A 20,728-nucleotide genomic window follows, 5' to 3' on the forward strand; every position below is an offset into this window, starting at 1 on the left:
GATTAGATCAATTTTAAAATTAAGAAGTGTTATTACTGATTATTTTATTTTTTTAAACTCTAAATTTTAAATTCTAAAAATAAAAAATATTTTTATTTTTTGTTATAGTTATTATTATTTTTTTATAGCAGATGCCACATAAGTTTTGGTCTGATATTTTAGTACTAACACCAAAATGTATTTTTGCAAATATTTGCCTTAACGAAAATTAAATCATTATCACTGCTATACTGGTTTTAATTGCAGACCAAGAATATAATATCAGGAATGTCAGCGAAGCTCGAAAGCTTGCAGAGAGTTGGATTCTTTCACAAAGAAATGAAAGAGGGGGATGGAATGAGAATAACACTGCAAAAGCTATTATAGCACTTTCCTTTTCAAATACTTTTTGCATAGATTCAGAGACGACAATAAAAGAACTCGAGTTTGAAATAGCTCTAAATATATTGAGGTAAGTTAGCTATTTTCCTTTTTTTATTATCCAGGTTAGCTTAAAACTGGATTATAAAAAGAGAATACATTGATATTTATATATCCTACAATTCAGTAGATATTAATTAAAATAAAAAAAAAATCGCTTCTTTTATTATTAAATTAGATTTACTTTGCACCCACATATGTAGTTGTGAATATTCAAGTTTAACATACACCGATGAGCCAAAACATTATGACCACCTACCTAATATGATGTTGGCCCTCAACGTGCAGCCAAAACAGCTCGTACCCACGGAGGCATGGAAGCCACAAGATTTCTCAACGTGTCTTGTGGTATCTGGTACCAACACGTAACCAGCAGATCCTTTAACTCCTGTAAGTACCATGGTTGAGACGCCGCAGATCGGAATTGCTGTTCCAACACAAGCTACAGATGCTCGATGGGATTGATGTCTGGAGAATTTGGAGGCTAGGGAATACCTGGAAGTTTTCCTCATGTTCTGCAAACCAGTCTCGAACAATCCGGGAAGTGTGGCATGGCGTATTATCCTGCTGAAAGACAGCACTGCCAGAGGGGAAGACCGTTGCCATGAAAGGTTGTATCTGATCAGCAATGATGTTTAGGTATTGTATATTCATGTCGCTAGGTGGCTACCAGACATAGGTCTATCTCCACCTGTGTACTCTGTTTGCAAAAAAGAAACTCAGTATTCTGACCCGAACAGTGTAAATGTATGTGTAGGTGTATTGTGAAGTCAGGTCACTTTCCCACCGGGGCAGCCACCACGTGGGTAAATGCAACCCGGCACTCATCCCTGGCGTGTAAAGGCAGGCCTGGGTCTAATAAATCTGTCAGTGCAATCCAGCACTATTATCCCGCACCCATCAGGAGTAGTGCAAGGCTAGTGGGTTCCAGCAATCCTGCTCCTAGGTTACCCAGACCTGGGAGGCCCCCCCCCAAATAAAATAAAATAAATAAATTAAAAAAATTAATTTATTTATTTAAAAATAATAATATTAATAAAAAATAATAAAAATAAATAAAAAATATACATATAATCCCACATAGAAAAATTAATCCCGCATCAGCAAACTTAGCTAATGCCAGCAAAAAAAAAAACAAAAAAACTAAATAAATAAATAATAATAATAAATAAATAATAAAATATTCCACATAGGGAATGTAATCCCGCATCAGCAAACTTAGCTGATGCCAAGAAAAAAAAAAAAAAAACTCAGTATAGCTATCAAACAAACTTTAGACATCGATTATTGACAATGAGTCATAAAAATAGAGATAATTAATGCAAACAGTCAATGAACACAATCGCCTTCTTTTCATGAACACTAATCTGGCATGACGTTTAAGTAGGTGGTAGACGTCGGACTGTTCGGCACATGGATGGCTGGACCCAGAGTATCTCAGAAGATCATCGCCCAAAGCACGACACCGACTTGTGAAAACCCACGGTTTTCACAAGTCGTCCCACGGTGCATCCAGGCGCCATCACTTCCTCAGGTAAACGATGCACACGTACCCGGCTGTCCACATGGTGCAACAGGAAACGTGATTCATCGGACCAGACGACCTTCTTCCAATCACTGAAGGTCCAGTTTCCATGCTGGGATGCCCATTGTAGGCGCTGTCGCCGGTGAACCGTAGTTAGCATGGGCACTTCGAGCGCCCTGCAGCTACGCAGCCCCATTTTCAGCAGGGTTCGATGTACTGTGTGTTGTAACGCATTACTCCCATGTGTGTTGGGACACCTCGAGCATCGATGAGCCGTGGTCGTCCAACACCTCGCTGGCGGTTCGTGGGTTTTCGCTCCTCAGACCACTTTCGGTAGGTACTAATCACGGCTGATTGTGAGCATCTCAACAGCCGTGCCGTTTCGGATATGCTCTGACCCAGTCGTATGACCATTACAATTTGGCCTTTATCAAACTCGCTCAAGTCCACTGTCTTTTCCAACTGAAGAACAAGGGTAACACTGATTAAGGGAGCTCAGTATCAGGTTTTTTTATACTGTGTCCCGATCGCGCACGCGCCGTAGTTCACCTGCTGTTGCTTCGATTTGCATAATGACTCGCTGGTCATAATGTTTTGGCTCATCGGTGTATAGATGCTTAAAGGAATTCAACATGTATTAAGGTCACAGGACATGTGTAAAACTACTGAATATAATTCAATATATTCATAAGCCTTTGGAAGTGAAAGGATCATATAACAGTTTTCATCCTCGGAATCCATCGTATAATTTTGTTAAGGTTTCGGGATTAATTGTAACATAAACAATGCACGAAGGGGTGATCATTTAATTCGCGGACTGGCCCAAGAACTTATTTAATTGTCATCATATGAATTTTTAGCATAGTAGAGGCATATGATGGAAGAAAGCAAGCTTATATAGCATCTGCCAAAAAATAAAAATAACTTACCCATTTCACCCATCCATTCACTCCAGATGTTTGTCTAGTTGTGCCTTGAACTTATTTAAGTTGTTGACCTCCACTAGAAAAGATGGAAGTTTGTTCCAACTATCAAACACCCGCTGGCTAACAGCATTCCACACATCTATTCAACAATTGTCTTTCCTCAATTTGAATTTATGTCCAATCAAGTAATCTGAGCAACAAGAAGAATCCCTTCAACATTGAGCTTGCCCAAACCATTCAAGGCCTTATACACCTCTGTCAGGTCACTTGGCAGGTGCCTGACCTCCATTATGCTGAAATTTGCAGAAATTAAGCCTTTCTTAATAAAGCCTACCCCATGTTCCATTCACCAATCTCTTTGTCCTCCTCTGTACTCGTTCCAGCAGCTCTATATCCTTCCTAAAATGTGTACCTCAGATCTGTATGCAATACTCAGCATTACCTTATACTGGGGGAGAATCACCTCCTTTTCCTGCTAGCAAAACTCTTGTCTATAATTGACAAGACATCATGAGAAAACTTCATATCTGACTGCCCAATAACCCCTAGGTCCTTTTCATTCTCCACTACCCTAAGTGTAGTACCACCCATTTGGTATGTTACTCTGGGGTTACTGCTACACACATATGTACTTTACATTTGTCAATGTTAAACTTCAGTTACTACCTCTCAGTCCATCTGTCCAACTTTTCTTGATCCTGTTGCAGTAGTGTACTACACTGGTGTGCAAATCGTAAGGACCAACGCTATTTCTAAAGGTTACAACCACAAATTCATTACTTAAGGTACTCTTTACTGATGAGAGTAGATTCACTCTCAGCAGCAATTCTGGACGTCAGCTAATCTGGCGAGAGGTTGGCACACGGTATCGCAGCGCAAACATCACTGAAAGGGATCAATATGGCGGTCGTGGTGTTCTTGTCTGGGGAGGCGTTATCTTGAATGGATGTACACATCTCCAGATACTGGAAGGCAGTAATCCTTCCCCATGTGCATCTGTTCTGAGGTGCCATTGGTCCCAGAGTTCGTGTTTATTATTATTATTATTATTGCTCTTATATTATTTCTTCCTGATTGGGGGATTCCACTCCGTGACGGGTATTGCTACCAAGTACACAGGGTGGTTGTAATATCTGATATTACTGTTGGTCGAGAAAATTTCTGACTGTCCTACAGGTGTTCAGGATTGCAACTTTCTGGAGTTCCTTGTAGGTGTTCTCTGGGAGATCTATTCCTGCTATGCTGTTATATAAGGTCTTTGGCACTATACCGGTGGTTGACACGATGACCGGGATGGTGGTTACTTCTTGCATATGCCACATCTCCCTGACCTCATGTCTCAGGTTCGTGTACTTCCTAATTTTTTCCTCATGGGTTTTCTGGACATTGCTAGTGTTGAGAGGTGCCTCCGTAACCAGGTGGGAAGGAGCAGCAGTGTGTAGCACACACTTCTTGATTACACCGGGGTTCGAGCCCATCACCACCAAATACGGAGGATGCGGAAAGGTCAGGGAATGACCAACGCATAACCCGGAGCAATATGGCCTTAGTTGCTAATGCTCCTAAAAACCAAACAACAAACAAACAGTGTTGCACTGTCAATCAGGTAGGTAGCCTTTTTTTCCCATCTTGTCCACAAGGGTTATGTTTGGTCTGTTGTGCAGGATGGTCTTATCCATTATTATAGCGCTGTCCCAGTACAGCTTGTGGGTTTGGGTCTCTAGTACTGCCTGCAGTACATACTTGTAGTATGGTACACTTTCTTTGATCAACTGGCATTTCCTCACTAGCTTCTAATGTATTATCCTGGCTACCTGGTCGTGTCTATGCGTATACTCCCTCTGGATGATCACCTTGCACCTCGCCGTGATGTGTTGTGTTGGATCGTTTCTGAGGCCAGGTGGCATCATCGACATGTGTCATCTGATATTCCGGGCTCCTTTGCGATGTTTTCTATAGTTTCTGGTGTTGATTACCTGGTCTTTGGATGGCCAGCGTGAATCCTTCAATCTCGGGGAAGAGCGTCCCACTTGTGAGCCATGCATTGTTTATTATTATTATTATTATTAGCCATATGGTGCAAGGAGGCTGAGGCTTATGCTGCACCGGCCAAAAAAAAAAAAAAATCCCACGTTACCCTGAGAGAGAGAGGAATCACCAAGAAAGAGAAGAATGATGATATCCAGCTCAGGACCCTGGGTGCGCCAAGCCCATACTCACCAGATGTGAGCCCCCTAGGGTTATGGATGATAAAGCCACACCCCATCGCACTTCAGCTGTTGATAAGCTTTTGGAAAGTGAGGATATTATTGTTTTGAGGACTATTTGCTATAAAACAAACAAACAAAAAAAAAAACAGTTTCTGGGAGACAAAAAAATCTCATTAATCTCTCACTTTAGACTCCCTGCCAAGTTGTGAAGTTAAAGTTGTTGTTAGGTTTTAGGAGCACCAGCAACTAAGGCAATATTGCTCAGTGTATACTGTCTATAAATTGTGTATTCTGTAGTCGATTTGCTGTGTTTTGGAAGAAAAATCCGAGTTGCCGAGAGGGAAAACTATGCTGTCCTCATCTGAGACTGACTAACTCTTCCACGTTGTGAAAAAGGTCCGTAAAAATTCCTCATGTCATCGACGAAACTCGAACTCAGGTCTTTTCCACCCAGTGAGTAGCGATTCTACCAAACCAATCGATTATTGGCATGACATCCCCAGGGTCTCACATCTGGTGAGTATGGACTTGGCACACCCAGGGGCCTTAGCTGGATATCATCATTCTTCTCTTTCTTGGTGATTGTCTTCTACTTCTGACACTTAAGGCCTGACGTAGCCCAGTGGTCAGGAGCGAGAGTGCATAGCATGTATTCCTTGAGTGGACCAGGGTTCAAGCTTGTGACTACTAAATACGATAAATATTTGTATTGATGATTTATTGTAAACTCTACTGACTTGGTTGTCGTGCCGGAGTATAAACAGAAAATTTATTTTACTTACTCTCTCTCTCTTTCTCATAGGGTAACTCATACATTTTTTTTTTTTTTTTTGCCTCGTGCAGCAAAAGACTCATCAAGGTTTCCTTGCACCATATGACTAATAATAATAATAACGCGTGACTATATTGTCGTGAAGTAAAATTTGATAAATAAAACATGTCATTCTTTAAAAAAATTACATTCTTTAAAAAATTGCAAGTCTCAGCAATGCAGTTTTTATAAAATCAGTTTGGCGAGAACTTCATAAAACTGAAATTAATAGCAAAACCTCTACTGCCAATCCTCCATCTAGAATTACTGATGGTAATTTTATACAAAGTATGCAATGGTGTAAGGAGCACAAAACTGGACACTTGATGATTGGAAACATGCCATATTTTCAGATGAATCATCATTTAATACTTTCCAACATCAAGTAGAGTTTACATTTGTCAAATGCCAAAGGAATCGTAGCATACTGGCTGTCTTGTGCCAAAATATAACCCCAGGGCTCACATCTGCTGAGTATGGGCTTGGCAAACCCAGGGTCATTTTTGGTGATTTTTGTTCTTGGTTATTCCCCCCTCTCTCTCTCTCTCTCTCTCTCTCTCTCTTAGGGAAACTTGGGAATTTTTTTTGGTTGGTGCAATATAAGCCTCAGGCTTCCTTGCATCATATGGCTAATAATAATAACTGTCAAACCTGGAGGAGGATCAACAAGAGTTTGGGCATTAATATCTTGGAATTCTTTAGGTCCTATCATCACCCTGAATGGGCAAATTACTGACACTGATTATTTTGATATTCTTAGTAACCAGGTTCATCTGGTGGTGCAAACGTTGTTTCCCACAAAAGATGCCATGTTTCAAGATGATAATGCTTCAATACACACAGAACCAGGGCTGGTCCCAATATTTGTGGGACCCTGTTCAAGAATTACTTGTAGGCCCTGGGGTCCTGGCACCTCCATAGCCAGGTGGGCTGGAGCAGCAGTGTGTAGCACACGCTTCTTGATTAGACCGGGGGTTCAAGCCCGTGATCACCAAATACGGAGGATGCGGAAAGGTCACGGAATGACTACCGCATATCCCTTGAGCAATATGGCCTTAGTTGCTAATGCTCCTAAAAACCAAATAACAACAACCTGGGGTCCTGTGCAAAACTTACATCCCATGTTTGATGTCAAACAAAACATAAACATCGAGAATGAAGTATATGCTCTACTTCTAGCAATTTTCAAGTCGACTTGCGCAAGCACTCTTAGAATGACAACAATGTGGGTAACTAGCCATTAAGATGGTGGTAGGCTCATTGATAGAAATGCAAAAAAGATGTGGATGATATTGTTATTTAGACCATTTGAACATGGAGGCTCTGTTCGACAGAACCAGTTGAACGTATGGCCTGCACTGCACACACAGCCATACAAGTTCAACCTTGGTTTCAGGTGGATGAACACATCCCATGATCTGTACAATAAGGAAATCAGCAAACTTAAACATTATTGAGCCACTGTAGGTATGTTTGGAGAGGAGAGTGAGCAGATTTCCTCCAGCTTCATCAATCAAGGAACTTGAAACGTTCCTCCATGAAGAATTCTCTAATATTCCTCTTCTGTTCTATTCAAAATACAAGACATTTTAAAACACCAACACCATATTAGTGCATATCTGTAACTCTTATTATAGGAGTTCCCATTATTTTGTCTGCCCCTATATACAGAAGTGGTTACCTAAATCATAAATGAAGACTAGGCACCTGCGAGGTGCCGACTGGGCTAGCCGGGTGGGTAAAGTGCCTGCCTGGCAACCCAAAGGTCGCAGGTTCGAATCCCGCCTCAGGCTTGGATCAAAGTACTGCAAAAACCTTGGGTGGTGCATTATGGCGACAGAAGCCGATGCACCAACAACTACCAAAAAAACCACCTGTGAGGTGATCTGATTGAGGTGTATAATGTCTTGAATGGTTTGAGCAGGCTCAATGCTGATGGGATACTTCCACTTGCTCAGATTAAGAACCTAAGGGGGCATAGATTGAGGAAAGACAGTTGTAAGATAGATGTGCAGAAGTTTGCCTATAGCCAGCAGGTGGTTGATTGCCCATCTGTCATTGTAGAAGTTGACAGCTTAAATTAATTCAAGGCAGAACTAGACAAACATTTGGAGTGAATGGATGGGTGAAATGGCTAGGTTTTTTTTTTTGGCTGACAAAAGCTTGTTTTCAAACAAGCTTGATATAAGCTTGTTTTCTTGCATCATATGCCTCTGCTAATGCTAATACTAAGTACTATTAAAGGAAAAGAATAATTATATGAAATTTTATGTCATGCATTAAGTTTAATGCATGACATAAAATTAAACATCCTGTGCATTAAGTTAAGCACAGGATGTTTAACACTGAATAATAAAAATAATAAACAAATTATAAAGAAAAATTCGGGATTTATTACTTCTGTTGTATAATCTACCAACAGTGCAAAGAGTACAGCAACTATTGAAAATTATAGGTTGATTTTTTTATTTATCATACTATTTTATTCATCTAAAGACCATAAAATATTGTACAGAAATTAACACTTGAACTACATTTAGCAGTGTTAGGAAATTCACGCCACAACACTTTCAGTGTGTCCTCCATATTTATCAATAGTGTTTCTCAGTCTGAAGGTGAAGTTGTGAACAACATACTCCAACATTTCCTTTGACACAGAAAAAATTATTTTAAATTGTTTCTTCAGCACAGAAATGGGTCATGGATTTTTCTGAACCACTCTATCTTTGAAATAACCCTAGAGACAAAAATCACATGGGCTTAAATCAAGTGACATTGCAGGCCATGTTGGTTCTTTGTCATACACCTCAGGGCATTGTTTCAAAAATTTCATCCACAAACTATAGGAGGACAATTCCTGCAATATGTGCCTTGCACTGTCCTGTTGGAACCAGCTGTCATCTATGTCAATGCCATAGCCAATGCCTATTTTAGTGTCATTAGGCACAAAATTGTATCTAATGACACTAAAATAGGCATCACTTGGGATGATTCTGTTGACAAACACTGGCCCAAAAATGGCAAATGCAGAGAGTATGCACCAAATAGTGATCCTTTGTGCAGGTAATGAATTGTCAACAATAACATATGGAGTTACTGCAAAGAAAATTGCAGAATATGGCTTAATGCTGTATACTGCTATTTTCTTCACTCAGCCATAGAGCACATTCAATGTTGCCAACCAAATCTCCTAACTTTTCTCTACAGAGTAGTCATGTTGATATGAAAAATTTGAAGCTGATGAAACTGCAAAGAAAAGAAATAGTATGATGAATAAAAAATCACTCTGTATTTGGATGCTAAGCTATGACGGGAATAAATTTTGGAAACTTTTCTAGTTTTTTTAATATCAGAAACATACATACTTAATTATTAGTAGTAAAAGAAGTGGTATTCATTACATTTATATATTATATGCAATTTCTGTCCTGCAGGAACTGCTATAACAAAGCTGCTATGTCATCTCTTCAAGTGGCAGAATACATTGCTGCCCTCAGGAGTGTATGTCAGCATCCACATAATTTCTATGGAATTAATTTGATCTCAACAGCAAAATACTTGAAGACTACTTCACGACGTGAATTTGCTTTTCTCTGTTTAACATTATGTAGTGTTGGCTATCGTCTCTCCAAAGGACAAATTCAGCAGCTCCATTATACTTTGAAAAATCTGAAGACATTTAAAGGTATGGATTCAGCTAAAGAATTTAAGTGTCCAAGAACCACATATTATTATTAACTTCACATAACAACTCATAACTTTCTGTTATGAGTTGTTATGTTTTAGTGTTTCCTTTAGTTTTGTTAAAAATTTGAGGTTGATTCATTGTTTGATTCTTTTGTCTGTCATATTTCCAGCAAACTGCAAAAACAATGAAGGAATAATGAAACCTGTCTCACTGCAAAGTGAATGAGCATGTTGGAAAATGAGTTGGCAGACAACTAGGGAAAGGTTCAAGGTCAACTACTGTGCCTTTTTTCACAGGTGGTGTTTAGTGTCTGCACACGCAGTCTCATTATTTAATGAATTCCTATGTTCCTCTCAGCCTACATTCCATTCTCTTAGGCCAAACCACTGTTAAAGTTGTAAATGGGAAAAGGAAGAAACCCCCCCCCTACTAATTTAAATCAAAATGGCAACATAGAGAGGGTTAATTAATCTAACATCTCCAAGATTACTTGATTATGAGATATACAATGTGTTTCAAAATTGTACAGGGCTAGTGTAGGTGCATATTCAACAAGTAAAAATAAGAAAAAAGTTCCTATAAACATATGTCTCAAAAGTCTATTTCCAAGATATTACACATTAATCATAAATTAAAAAACAAAAAGAAACTGAAATAAACCTCTAAAAGGGAAAACAGCCAAAGCGGCTGTTCAAAGTGATCTCCATTCAGTGTTGTTATTTGGTTTTATGAGCATTAGCAACTAAGGCCATATTGCTCTGGGGATATGCGGTGGTCATTCCCTGACCTTTCTGCATCCTCCGTATTTGGTGGTCACGGGCTCAAACCCCAGTCTAATCAAGAAGTGTGTGCTATGCACTGCTGCTCCTGCCCACTGGCTACGGAGGCACCTCCATTCAGTGTGATGAATCTATGATTCCTTGGCATGTGGCACCTCCGTAGCCAGGTGGGAAGGAGCAGCAGTGCACAGCATACGCTTCTTGATTAGACCGGGGTTCGAGCCCGTCACCACCAAACACGGAGGATGCGGAAAGGTCAGGGAATGACCACCGCATATCTCGGAGCAATATGGCCTTAGTTGCTAATGCTCCTAAAAAAAAAAAACGAAAATAACAAATAAATAACCTTGGCATGTCACATCACTTCAGGACTACTTTTAATGGTTTCAGCAGCTTCAAAAAAATGTATATAAAGTCAGAAATATCATTGGACAAAGTGGGCTGGTGCACTGTGATGCATAAACAACACGTTGGTATAGTTTGGCCCCTATGGCCAAATTTAAGAACACCTCCCAAAACCAAAAACCTAGGCCTAAAGACAGATTTGGATATTGAAATCTGAAATGTAGCCAATTTTATTTAGTTATTGGTATCTAGTTGTACCAACTGTCCTTTTCATACCATAAACTAATTGAAAGAATTCATGTGGAAAAGTGTCTTTGTTAAATCTTTCTTAAATATTTAGTTAAATATTTAGTACTCCACATAATATCCTTCTCCACTTTAATTAATTTATAATTAAATTATAAAATAACAAAGATATAGATATATTCAAACAATTACATAAATATGAATGTGTAAAAAATGATAAATAATAAATTCATGTAAGTTGGTTGAATAAGTGAGTGGTATAAGCAGTCTCATTATGTTGATTTAATCAGTCTCATCACAAAAAATAGACTGCTAGAGGAAAATCAAAAAGAGATTTGGAGTGAGTGTCTAAATATCTATCTAGTCCATGTATTTTTTTTCTTATAAAATATACTTGTTGACCTGTGTAATAGCTTAAGAAGTTTTCTTACCTCCAGTTGGCAGGTGTCAAGTGATATTATGATATAGCTAAGGTTTAAACTGATAAGATTTCTGAGTAAAATACACATTATAAGAAATATACTATATAGCTTTATTGATCATTTTTTATATCAGAAATTTAAAAATAAAAATTAAGAAAATTATTATTATCCTTGCAAAATATTTTATAAATTGTCATTGGAATTTTTTTTTTTGATTTGTGTATATAGAAACAGAAGTTATAGAAGTTTTAGCAATGGCATGTGCGGTTCATCATGAGAAATATCTTTCAACGTTCCTATACCAATCATTGAAAAATTTGAAAAAGTTGCAGCAGGAAGATGGCAGTTTTGGTGATACTAATATAACAGTTTTAATTTTACATGTGAGTGAAAACACAGCTTTATTTCTATTTTAGAAGTGTAATTTTCTCAAAATTGAGTAAACAGAATTAATCTCCTGACAGTAAACAGATCTAGGTTTTGTGGCACTGATTGTACAAGGGTGACTCCAAAGGTTTTTGCAATCATATAATTTTATTATTATTAGCCATATGGTGCGAGGAAGCCTGGGGCTTATGCAGCACCAGCCAAAAAAGAGATAGAGAGAGAGAGAGAGAGAGAGAGAGAGAAGGGTGGGGATTCACTAAGAAAGAGAGGAATGATGATATTCAGCTGAGGACTCTGGGTGTGCCAAGCCCATACTCACCAGATGGTTAATATTAAAGTTATATACTTCAATGATTATTAGCAGTGATTATTCATGCATTAAGAATGTGCAGATAAAAGAACCACTAGGTGACAGTGATCACAAAGTACCGATGATGTGAAAGCTTTACTACTTAAAGCTGTAACTACCATAAGGAGTAACGGGATGGGTTTTTGCTTTTGTAAAGTCTTTTGTTCTTAGATTCAGAAATACAGCATGACCACTGGGGGGCCATATGGCCCCAGTTGAGAACCACTTCATGGGATTCTTTGGCAGTTAGTTTCAATTTAATATCGCAGAAAATCATGGCATGTAAACTTTGATGATTAAACGCTGTTGTATTTCAAGGTGATTGTGTGTTTTCTTTTACCCATTTCTTACAGCATCCAAATTAATATCCTTTTCAACATGTTTTGACACCCTTCATTTTTGATTCCATTCAGTGGTGCACCTGAAATTTTGTTTGGGAGGAGCTTGTATGGTTTATATTGGTAGCATTTCAGTATAATTAATAATTATATAATATAAAATATAATGTTCCCCCCCCCCCCCCCCCCCCGAACCTTTTTGGACAAGTACTCATGGGCTTTTCGCTCATAAAATTTTAAATTTTAGGTCTAATTGCATAATCCACACTTTTGTCTGCCACTCATTCATACTATTCTGGACTATGATCCAAGATTTGAAACATAGTAGTCTTCATTATTTTCATAATCAAAATATAGCATTAGCATTAGTAGAGGCATATGATGCCAGAAAGCAAGCTTATATAGCATCAACCAAAAAAAAAAAAAAAAAACTTCCCCATTTCACCCATCCATTCACTCCAAAAGTTTGTCTAGTTCAACTTCCACAGTGACAGATGGAAGTTTGTTCCAGCAATCAACCATCTGCTGACTAAAGGCAAATTTCCGCACATCTATTCTACAACTGTCTTTCCTCAACTTGAGTCACCCCTCAGGTAATTAATCTGAGCAGGAGGAAGAATCCCATCAGCATTGAGCTTGCTCAAACCATTCAAGGCCTTATACACCTCAATCAGATCACCTCGCAGGTGCCTAGGCTCCAGACAGTGGCGTAGCTACCATGTAGGCAGGCAGGGCAATTGCCTCCGGGCCCGGCATCTTTGGCTGTCTCCTCTTTTTGCAATTTTCATTAATTAAGTAGGGGCCCTAACTTGTTCTTTGCCTCCGGGCCCGAAAAGGGTAGCTACACTACTGGCTCCAGACACTGCAATATGCAGAACTTAAGCCTATCTTGGTAACAGCAACCCTTTGTTCCACTCACTAATCTCGTTGCTTTTCTTTGTATTCGTTCTAGTAGCTCAACATCTTTCCTAAAATGAGGCCTCCAGACCTGTAGGTAGTATTCAAGGTGTGGCCTGACCACTGACTTATACAAGGGGATAATCACTTCCTTATCCCTGCTAGCAAAATTCATATATATCATTGACAAGACCCCCACGAGCTACTCTTGCAATTTGTTTCCACTGCTCAGAAAACTTCTTCATATCTGACTGCACAATTACTCCAGGTAGTTTTCATTCTCCACTACCCTGAGTGTAGTACTACACAATTGGTATATTACTCTGGGGTTACTGCTACCCATATGTTTGCATTTGTCACTGTCAAACTTCAGTTGCCGCCTCTCAGCCCATCTGCTCAATTTTTCTAGATCCTGTTGCAGCAGCATACCTTCCTTACTGTCATTAACAACCCTGCCAACCTTCGTATCATCTGCATTTAGGCCTAAACCTTGAGGAGTATTTCTTAGTTGGTATGAAAAGCCTAGTAGATTCCAAAATTAATTCCTTGAATGCTTCTCATTTAGAATTTGCTGTTGGTAACATCATCAGTTGGTCCCACTGTATAGAATTTATACTTGGTCATCTGTTATTATTCAGATGGCTAAGTAGATCTTGACTATGAAAAAGTTCCAAGAGATTCAATCCATAACTCTCCCTACTATATTATTATTATTAGTGATAGTAGTAGCTGAAAATGATGCAAGGAAGCAACTTTATACACCATAAGAAAAAAAAACGCTATCCACCTCATCTGTACATTAATATATCTAATTCTTTTCCAATCTTATTCAAATTGCCCACCTCCACAACATCAGATGGTACCTTGTTCCAACAATTAATTACTTTTTGGCTGAAAGCAAATTTTCACATATCTACCTTGCAGTCATCCTTTTTCAATTTAAGTTTATGTCCCCTTGTGTGTGTGTTGTCTGAAAAAAGAATAAGAATACCATCATCAATAAGTTTACCCAATCCATTTAAAGCCTTAAACACTTCAATAAGCTCTCCTCACAAGTGTCTAGTTTCCAAGTGCTGCAATTTGCAGAACCTGTTCTGTGAACTGAAATTTTTTATAGTAAAAGTACTCCTTTGTGTTCTTCACTAATTTGGTTGCTCATCTATGAAATCACAAATAAAAAAACTGAATAAAGTGAATTTAGGCGAACAGAAGCACATATGTAAATGTGAAAATTGTGAGCTTTTTATGACTAGTTTTCCTGTGTTTGTGAGCAGCAGTGCACTGCATAGGTTCACACAAATCTGTTGTTAGATTTTGGATGGTTTACTGAATCCATTGTTAAGACAAGTGTTATATGTGATGAACTGTTGGTCTCAACAAACCATTATTAATTACATAGCACACCCACTGAAAACTGATAAACAGCACCATTACTGATCCTGGGATATGAATTAAAAAAAAAAACACACATTTGCATGTTTGAATTTACACATATTTGTTCTGCCACAAAAAAAAAAAAAAAAAAAAAATATGAATACACTTATCTTGCCATAAAGCAGCCATGGAGCATAAAACAGAAACTTTTCCATCTGGAATTACTGTTGGTTTGGAGCTGTTTCAGGAATGAGGTTAACAGAAAACACTGATTTAAAATGATAAATATTTATCATCTTCAGTAATAATAATGGTGATAAAATTTTATCATTTTAAAGAATTTAAGTGATTTATTATTTGATATGATGTATGGGTTTTGATTTACTTCTTTTTGGTAGGCATTTCTAGCATCAAGAGATAAAGGTGAGGGCTGGAAATTCCAGAAAGCTCTAAGTTATTTAATTTCTCAACAAAGGGAAGATGGATCATTTGGTGATTTTGAAACTACATCATTGGTCCTTCCGTTATTGTCAGGTCACAGTTTTGTTGATATGATGTATAACAACTGCACTTGTAAATATGAAGTGGATATGAGTAAGTACAGATCAATATTTTCATTCATATATCATATATTTTTTTTAATTAACCTGTTTTAAGGCCAGTGCTCTCTTATGGTGCATGCTAGTTCTTTATAACTAACAGCTATAGGACAAAAAAAATCCTGCATTACTTATATGATGATAGTAATGTTTTGTTATATAATGAACAGTCACCGTGGAGAGTTACATTTCAAAAACTGAAGAGATAGATATGGCAATCTATTCGTCCCTTCTTAAAAAATCTGAGACTCTACTGACTGATCAGAAGTGTTTAGATCAAATATTTTTCAGAAATACTAATAGCTACATGTATAGAGAAGCAATGAACATATATGAACACAATTTGCATTACATATTATCCAAAAGATTGACAGTTTGGACTGCTTTAAAATCTTCACAGATTTCTGTAGACATCTTTAAGCATTTCATTCTAATAAATCTAACTTGTTTGTTTTTATTTAGGTGATTATATATGTTACAAGTAAAATTGGGACAATTTTTTATTCCTAAATGACTTATGAGAGAACGGAATAAAATTCCTTTTGTTAATATAAATAAACTGGATGCATATCTTATCTCCTATTTCATTTTTATGTCTCGATTTCAGTGGGTATTGTTATAAAAATTCATTTTGATCAGTACCAAGCCATGCTCCTTCAGGATCACTTGAACAGGCTGCAAGAATGGTCAGAAAAGTGGCAGCTTCGTTTTAATGCAGAAAAATGCACTTGGGGAATAGCAACCCAAAAATAAATAAATTATACACTTGGTGGGATTGAATTAAAAACAGTGGAGGAAGAAAGGGATCTGGAAGTTATAATATGGGCAGATATGATTTTTCTGAGCAGTGTAAAGAGGCAGCCAGAAAAGCCCATGGTGTCCTATTGATGATTTATAGAACATTATCCTGTAGAGATATGGAGGTCGTAGTCACACTGTATAAGACAATTGTAAGACCACATTTGGAATACTGTGTTCGAGTATGGAGACCTCACCTGAAAAAAAGCCATTGAGCTTCTTGAAAGGGTTCAAAGACAGATAACTTGCATGGTGAGATCAGCAAAAGGGTAACCGTATGTGGAAAGACTCTGTATATGCAGGCTGCAGAGCTTGGAACCAGGCACCTCAGAGGTGACCTGATTGAGGTTTAGAAGGCTCTGAGAGGGACAGTAAAATAAAAAAAAGGTGGAATTTTCACTATATAGAGAATTCTAGAACTCAGGGGCATAAATTCAAATTATAGGGAAAGGGGTTTAGACTGGACTGTAGGAAGTTTTCTGTTAGCCAGCAAGTTGCTGATTGCTGGAAAAGATTGCCTTCACAGGTAGTTGAGGCTGACAGTTTGAATAAATTCAAAGATCAACTAGATAGTTACCTATGTGAGAAGGGATGCAAATAATTTTTTTTCTTATCTGCTTGTTTTTTTTAACCCAGCCAGTGTAGCAAAAGCCCATGGCTTCCTTGCACTATATGGCTATAATTATTACTATACAATTACTATTTTCATTAAAATAAAATTAAAAGAAACAGCTGGAATAAACTGGTAAGTAATTCAGTAAATCCAATCAGTCATTTACTATATAATAAGCTTGACTGATTTCATATACTCAATTGCTTACTGGTAATAAAATAATTGAAAATATGAGGGTTGTTTGAAAAGTAAGGTTAGATGCTTTGATTTATTACCAATTGCTTACTGGTAATAAATATGCCAAATATAAATATTATTATTATTTTTATTAGCTATGTGGCGTAAGGAAGCCTGAGGCTTCCTTACACCATATAGCTAAAATAATAATAACCCTAAAAATAAGACTCAAAAAATTCCCGAGTTACCCTGAGAGAGAAGAGAGAGAGAGAGAGAGAGAGAGAGAGAGAGAGAGAGAGAGAGAGGAAGGAGTCAAAATTAGAAGGCTATCACCAAGAAAGAGAAGAATGATGATATCCAGCTCAGGACCGTGGATGTGTGTCAAGCCCATATCCACCAAATGTGAGCCTGTGGGGTTAAACTAAAAACACTTTAGTATGAACATTTTAATAAAGGCATTTTTGAGTAAATGTACCATAGCTATGTAAAATATATCACAAAGGATCACATCACAGGAACTATAATTTTATGCATTATACATTGCACTGTGTTGGAATTAGAAAGAATATTCAAAATACTCCTTCACTTTCAGTGCAGTGTAGTGTAGGGGTGGCCAAATTTTCCTGCAGCATGCTACACACTATGTTGGAAATATATCACTTGAATCAATAACCAAAACTACCAGAATCAATACTCCTCACCCACAATGATGTGTGCCTGGCTACTGAATATTTTTGCTATGTAGAGGAATTTAATGCTAAAGTGCTTATAAATAAAAAAAAAAAAAAAAAAATTCATCCTCACAGAAATGATGTTGTGAGAAGCTCACTAGCACCGCCACTTACTTGCACTAAATTAACACTAAAATTAGCACTTGGTCATCACGCAACACAGCGGCAACCCCCAAGGCAGAATGGTCCCACAGGAACTAGTTGTTGGTGAATCTATTGCCAGGGAAACGGGGAACATAGTATGTAAAAAGGATAGGTGGAACAGGACCAGGGTATGTCTGCCAGGGGCAAAGGTTCATGATGTTGTAGAGCGGATATCATCTTTTAAGAGCACAAAAGGTGATATAGCATTATCATTAGCATTAGCATCAGTAGAGGCATATAATGCAAGAAAGCAAGCTTATGCAGCATCAGCCAAAAAAAAAAAAAAAAACACTTCCACTTCACCCCTCTGTTCGTTCGAAATACCTGTCCAGCTGAGCCTTAAATTTATTTAGGCTATCAACTTCCACAACAAGGGATGGAAGTCTGTTCCACCAACCAACTACCAGCTGGCTAAAAGCAAAATATATTGTTGTACACATTGGTACTAATAATATTAAGAGTAGGAGACCGGTAGAATTACTTAACAAGTATAGATCACTGTTGAAAAAAAGCCGTGCATTAGGGTTGAATTTGAAAGTGTCTGCAATTCTGCCCAGACACGATAGGAGGGAGTATATGATGAGAGCCTTGTCGATCAATTCGACCCTGGAAAGATTGTGCAAGGCTAAAGGGGTACAATTTTTTCAGCCTGGTCTGTACTTGTTAGCAAGAGACACTGTTTCTACAGGGATGGGATACACTTAAATAGAAAGGGTGCAAGAATATTTGCTGATGCTATCGAGGCAGTGTTAGGTTGGTCGGAAAACTGCTAGCTTGGGGGGATACAAGGACTAATAGATTAACAGTAGCCACTGGCAGAGGTGAAAGTGATTCTTGCACTGCTTATATTGTAATGAACAGCAGCCTAGAGAGCAAGTTACTGGAGACTTCAAGAGCTGCTGGGAGTCATCATGGAACAAGTAAATACATGGGATGTGTTAGGGTAACTAAGAGTAAGAACAAGTGCATGTATAATTACATGTACACCAATACTAGGAGTTTAGTAAATAAATTTGATGAATTTGAGTTATTGCTCAAAACATTCAAGGCAGATATTGTTGGGATATCAGAGACATGGTGTCCCATAGATATAAGGAATGCAGAACTGGAATTTGGGGAGTACAATGTGTACAGAAAGGATAGACAGGAGAGGAAGGGAGGAGGGGTTATGCTATTAGTTAAGAAACACATGAAATCCAAGGAAGTGAAGCCAGTCGACATCACTGTACAGCGCAGTATCGAGTCAGTTTGGTGTGACATAAGCATTGGGAGATCAAAATTGAGAGTAGGAGGCCTAATGACTCTGATGAGTATAATAAGAAACTGTACAGGGAAATAGAGTGGGCCAGTAAATCAGAGAGTCTTATAATGGGGGATTTTAATTTCCCAGATATAGACTGGAATTTGTGGGTTGGTCAATCACACACTAGCAAGGCTTTTGTGGATTTATGGATGATTGTTTTCTACATCAGCATGTTCGAGACGCAACTAGAGGGAGTAATACTCTTGATCTGATTATCAGTAGTGATATTTCATGCATTAAGAATCTGCAGATAAAGGAACCACTAGGTGGTAGTGATCACAGTGTGCTGAAGTGGGATTTACACAAAGAGGTAACTACCATCAGGGGTAAAGGGAACTGTTTTTGCTTTCGTCAAGGCGACTATGCCGGTCTGAGACAGTATTTAAATTCTATACGGTGGGACCAACTGATGATGTTACCAACAGCAAATTCAAAATGGGAAGCATTCAAAGAATTTATTTTGGAAGCTACTAGGCTTTAATTACCAATTAAGAAATATTGTTCAAGGTTTAGGCCTAAATGGATATCAGATGAACTAATGAGACATATGGCAGAGAAGAAAAATGCATGGGATACATATAAATTAATGGGTGATATGGAAGCCTACGATAGATATAAGCTGGTCTGGTCTGTAACCAAGTCACAAAGGAGATTAGGCAGTCAAAGGCAGATTATGAGAAATCCTTGGCAAAGGATGCAAAGAAAAACAGAAAAGAGTTCTTTACCTATGTAAACTCTAGAAGGAAAGGGATCAATCAGATTGGTCCACTGGATATTGATGGTTCAACTGTTGATGATCCTGCTCAGGTGGCTAACAAACTAAATGAGTATTTTGCATCTACATTCACACATGAGGAGTTATTCAGGGAGGGAAATGCCAGAGGTGAGTTAAACTCTGGCTGTGAGCTAAATGATTTTGTAATAACTGAGAGGAAAGTGAAGGAGAAATTGTTGAAGATAAACATAAAAAAGGCACCCGGGGTGGACAGGATCTATCCAGTTATATTAAAGGAAGAAGCAAAGGAAGTAAGCAAACCCTTAACCATAACTATGAGAGCTTCTTTGGACTCAGGAGAGGTACCCATGAACTGGAGATGTGCAAATGTGACCCCAATTCACAAAGGCGGATCAAAGGGCAACACAAGCAATTATAGACTTGTTAGATTAACTTCTGTTCCAGGTAAATTAATAGAGGTAATGGTTAAAAAGCATTGCAGGATCATCTAAACAAGACTTCAGTTATGGCTCAGACACAGCATGGTTTTGTGAAGGGAAAGTCTTGCCTGACCAATTTGATTGGATACTATGATGTGGTCACAAAGGAATTGGATGCAGGGAATAACTTTGATATCATATATTTGGATCTTACAAAGGCTTTTGATACTGTTGCACATGGAAGACTGCTGCACAAATTGGAGCAGTGTGGTATTGGAGGAAAATTGCTGCTATGGATAAAGGGATGGTTGAGTGGGAGAAGACAGAGAGTGGTAATCAATGGACACTGCTTATCGTGGACTAATGTTATTAGTGGAGTCCCTCAGGGTTCAGTCCATTACTGTTTTCTGTATTTATAAATGATATTGATGATGGTATATCAAGCTTAATGTCCAAGTTTGCAGACGATAAAAAGGTTGGTGGGGTTGTTA

General features: G+C 38.1%; 1 protein-coding gene across 1 annotated transcript in view; it reads left to right on the top strand.

The window, feature by feature from the left end:
- Positions 1–212: 212 nt before the first annotated feature.
- The window catches only part of LOC150077897 (uncharacterized protein CG3556-like), a 36,786-nt gene continuing 16,270 nt past the window's right edge, over positions 213–20,728 (top strand). The window contains exons 1-4 of the mRNA XM_090384397.1: positions 213–451; positions 9,327–9,577; positions 11,601–11,755; positions 15,116–15,311. Of these exons, the coding sequence (XP_090240523.1) occupies positions 9,349–9,577; positions 11,601–11,755; positions 15,116–15,311 (580 nt within the window). The 5' untranslated portion in view covers positions 213–451; positions 9,327–9,348. The remainder of the gene's footprint in view (positions 452–9,326; positions 9,578–11,600; positions 11,756–15,115; positions 15,312–20,728) is intronic.

This window comes from Mastigoproctus giganteus, chromosome 11, assembly GCF_048544385.1.
Source record: "Mastigoproctus giganteus isolate SK-2022 chromosome 11, ASM4854438v1, whole genome shotgun sequence".
Classification (NCBI taxonomy): Eukaryota; Metazoa; Arthropoda; class Arachnida; order Uropygi; family Thelyphonidae; genus Mastigoproctus; species Mastigoproctus giganteus.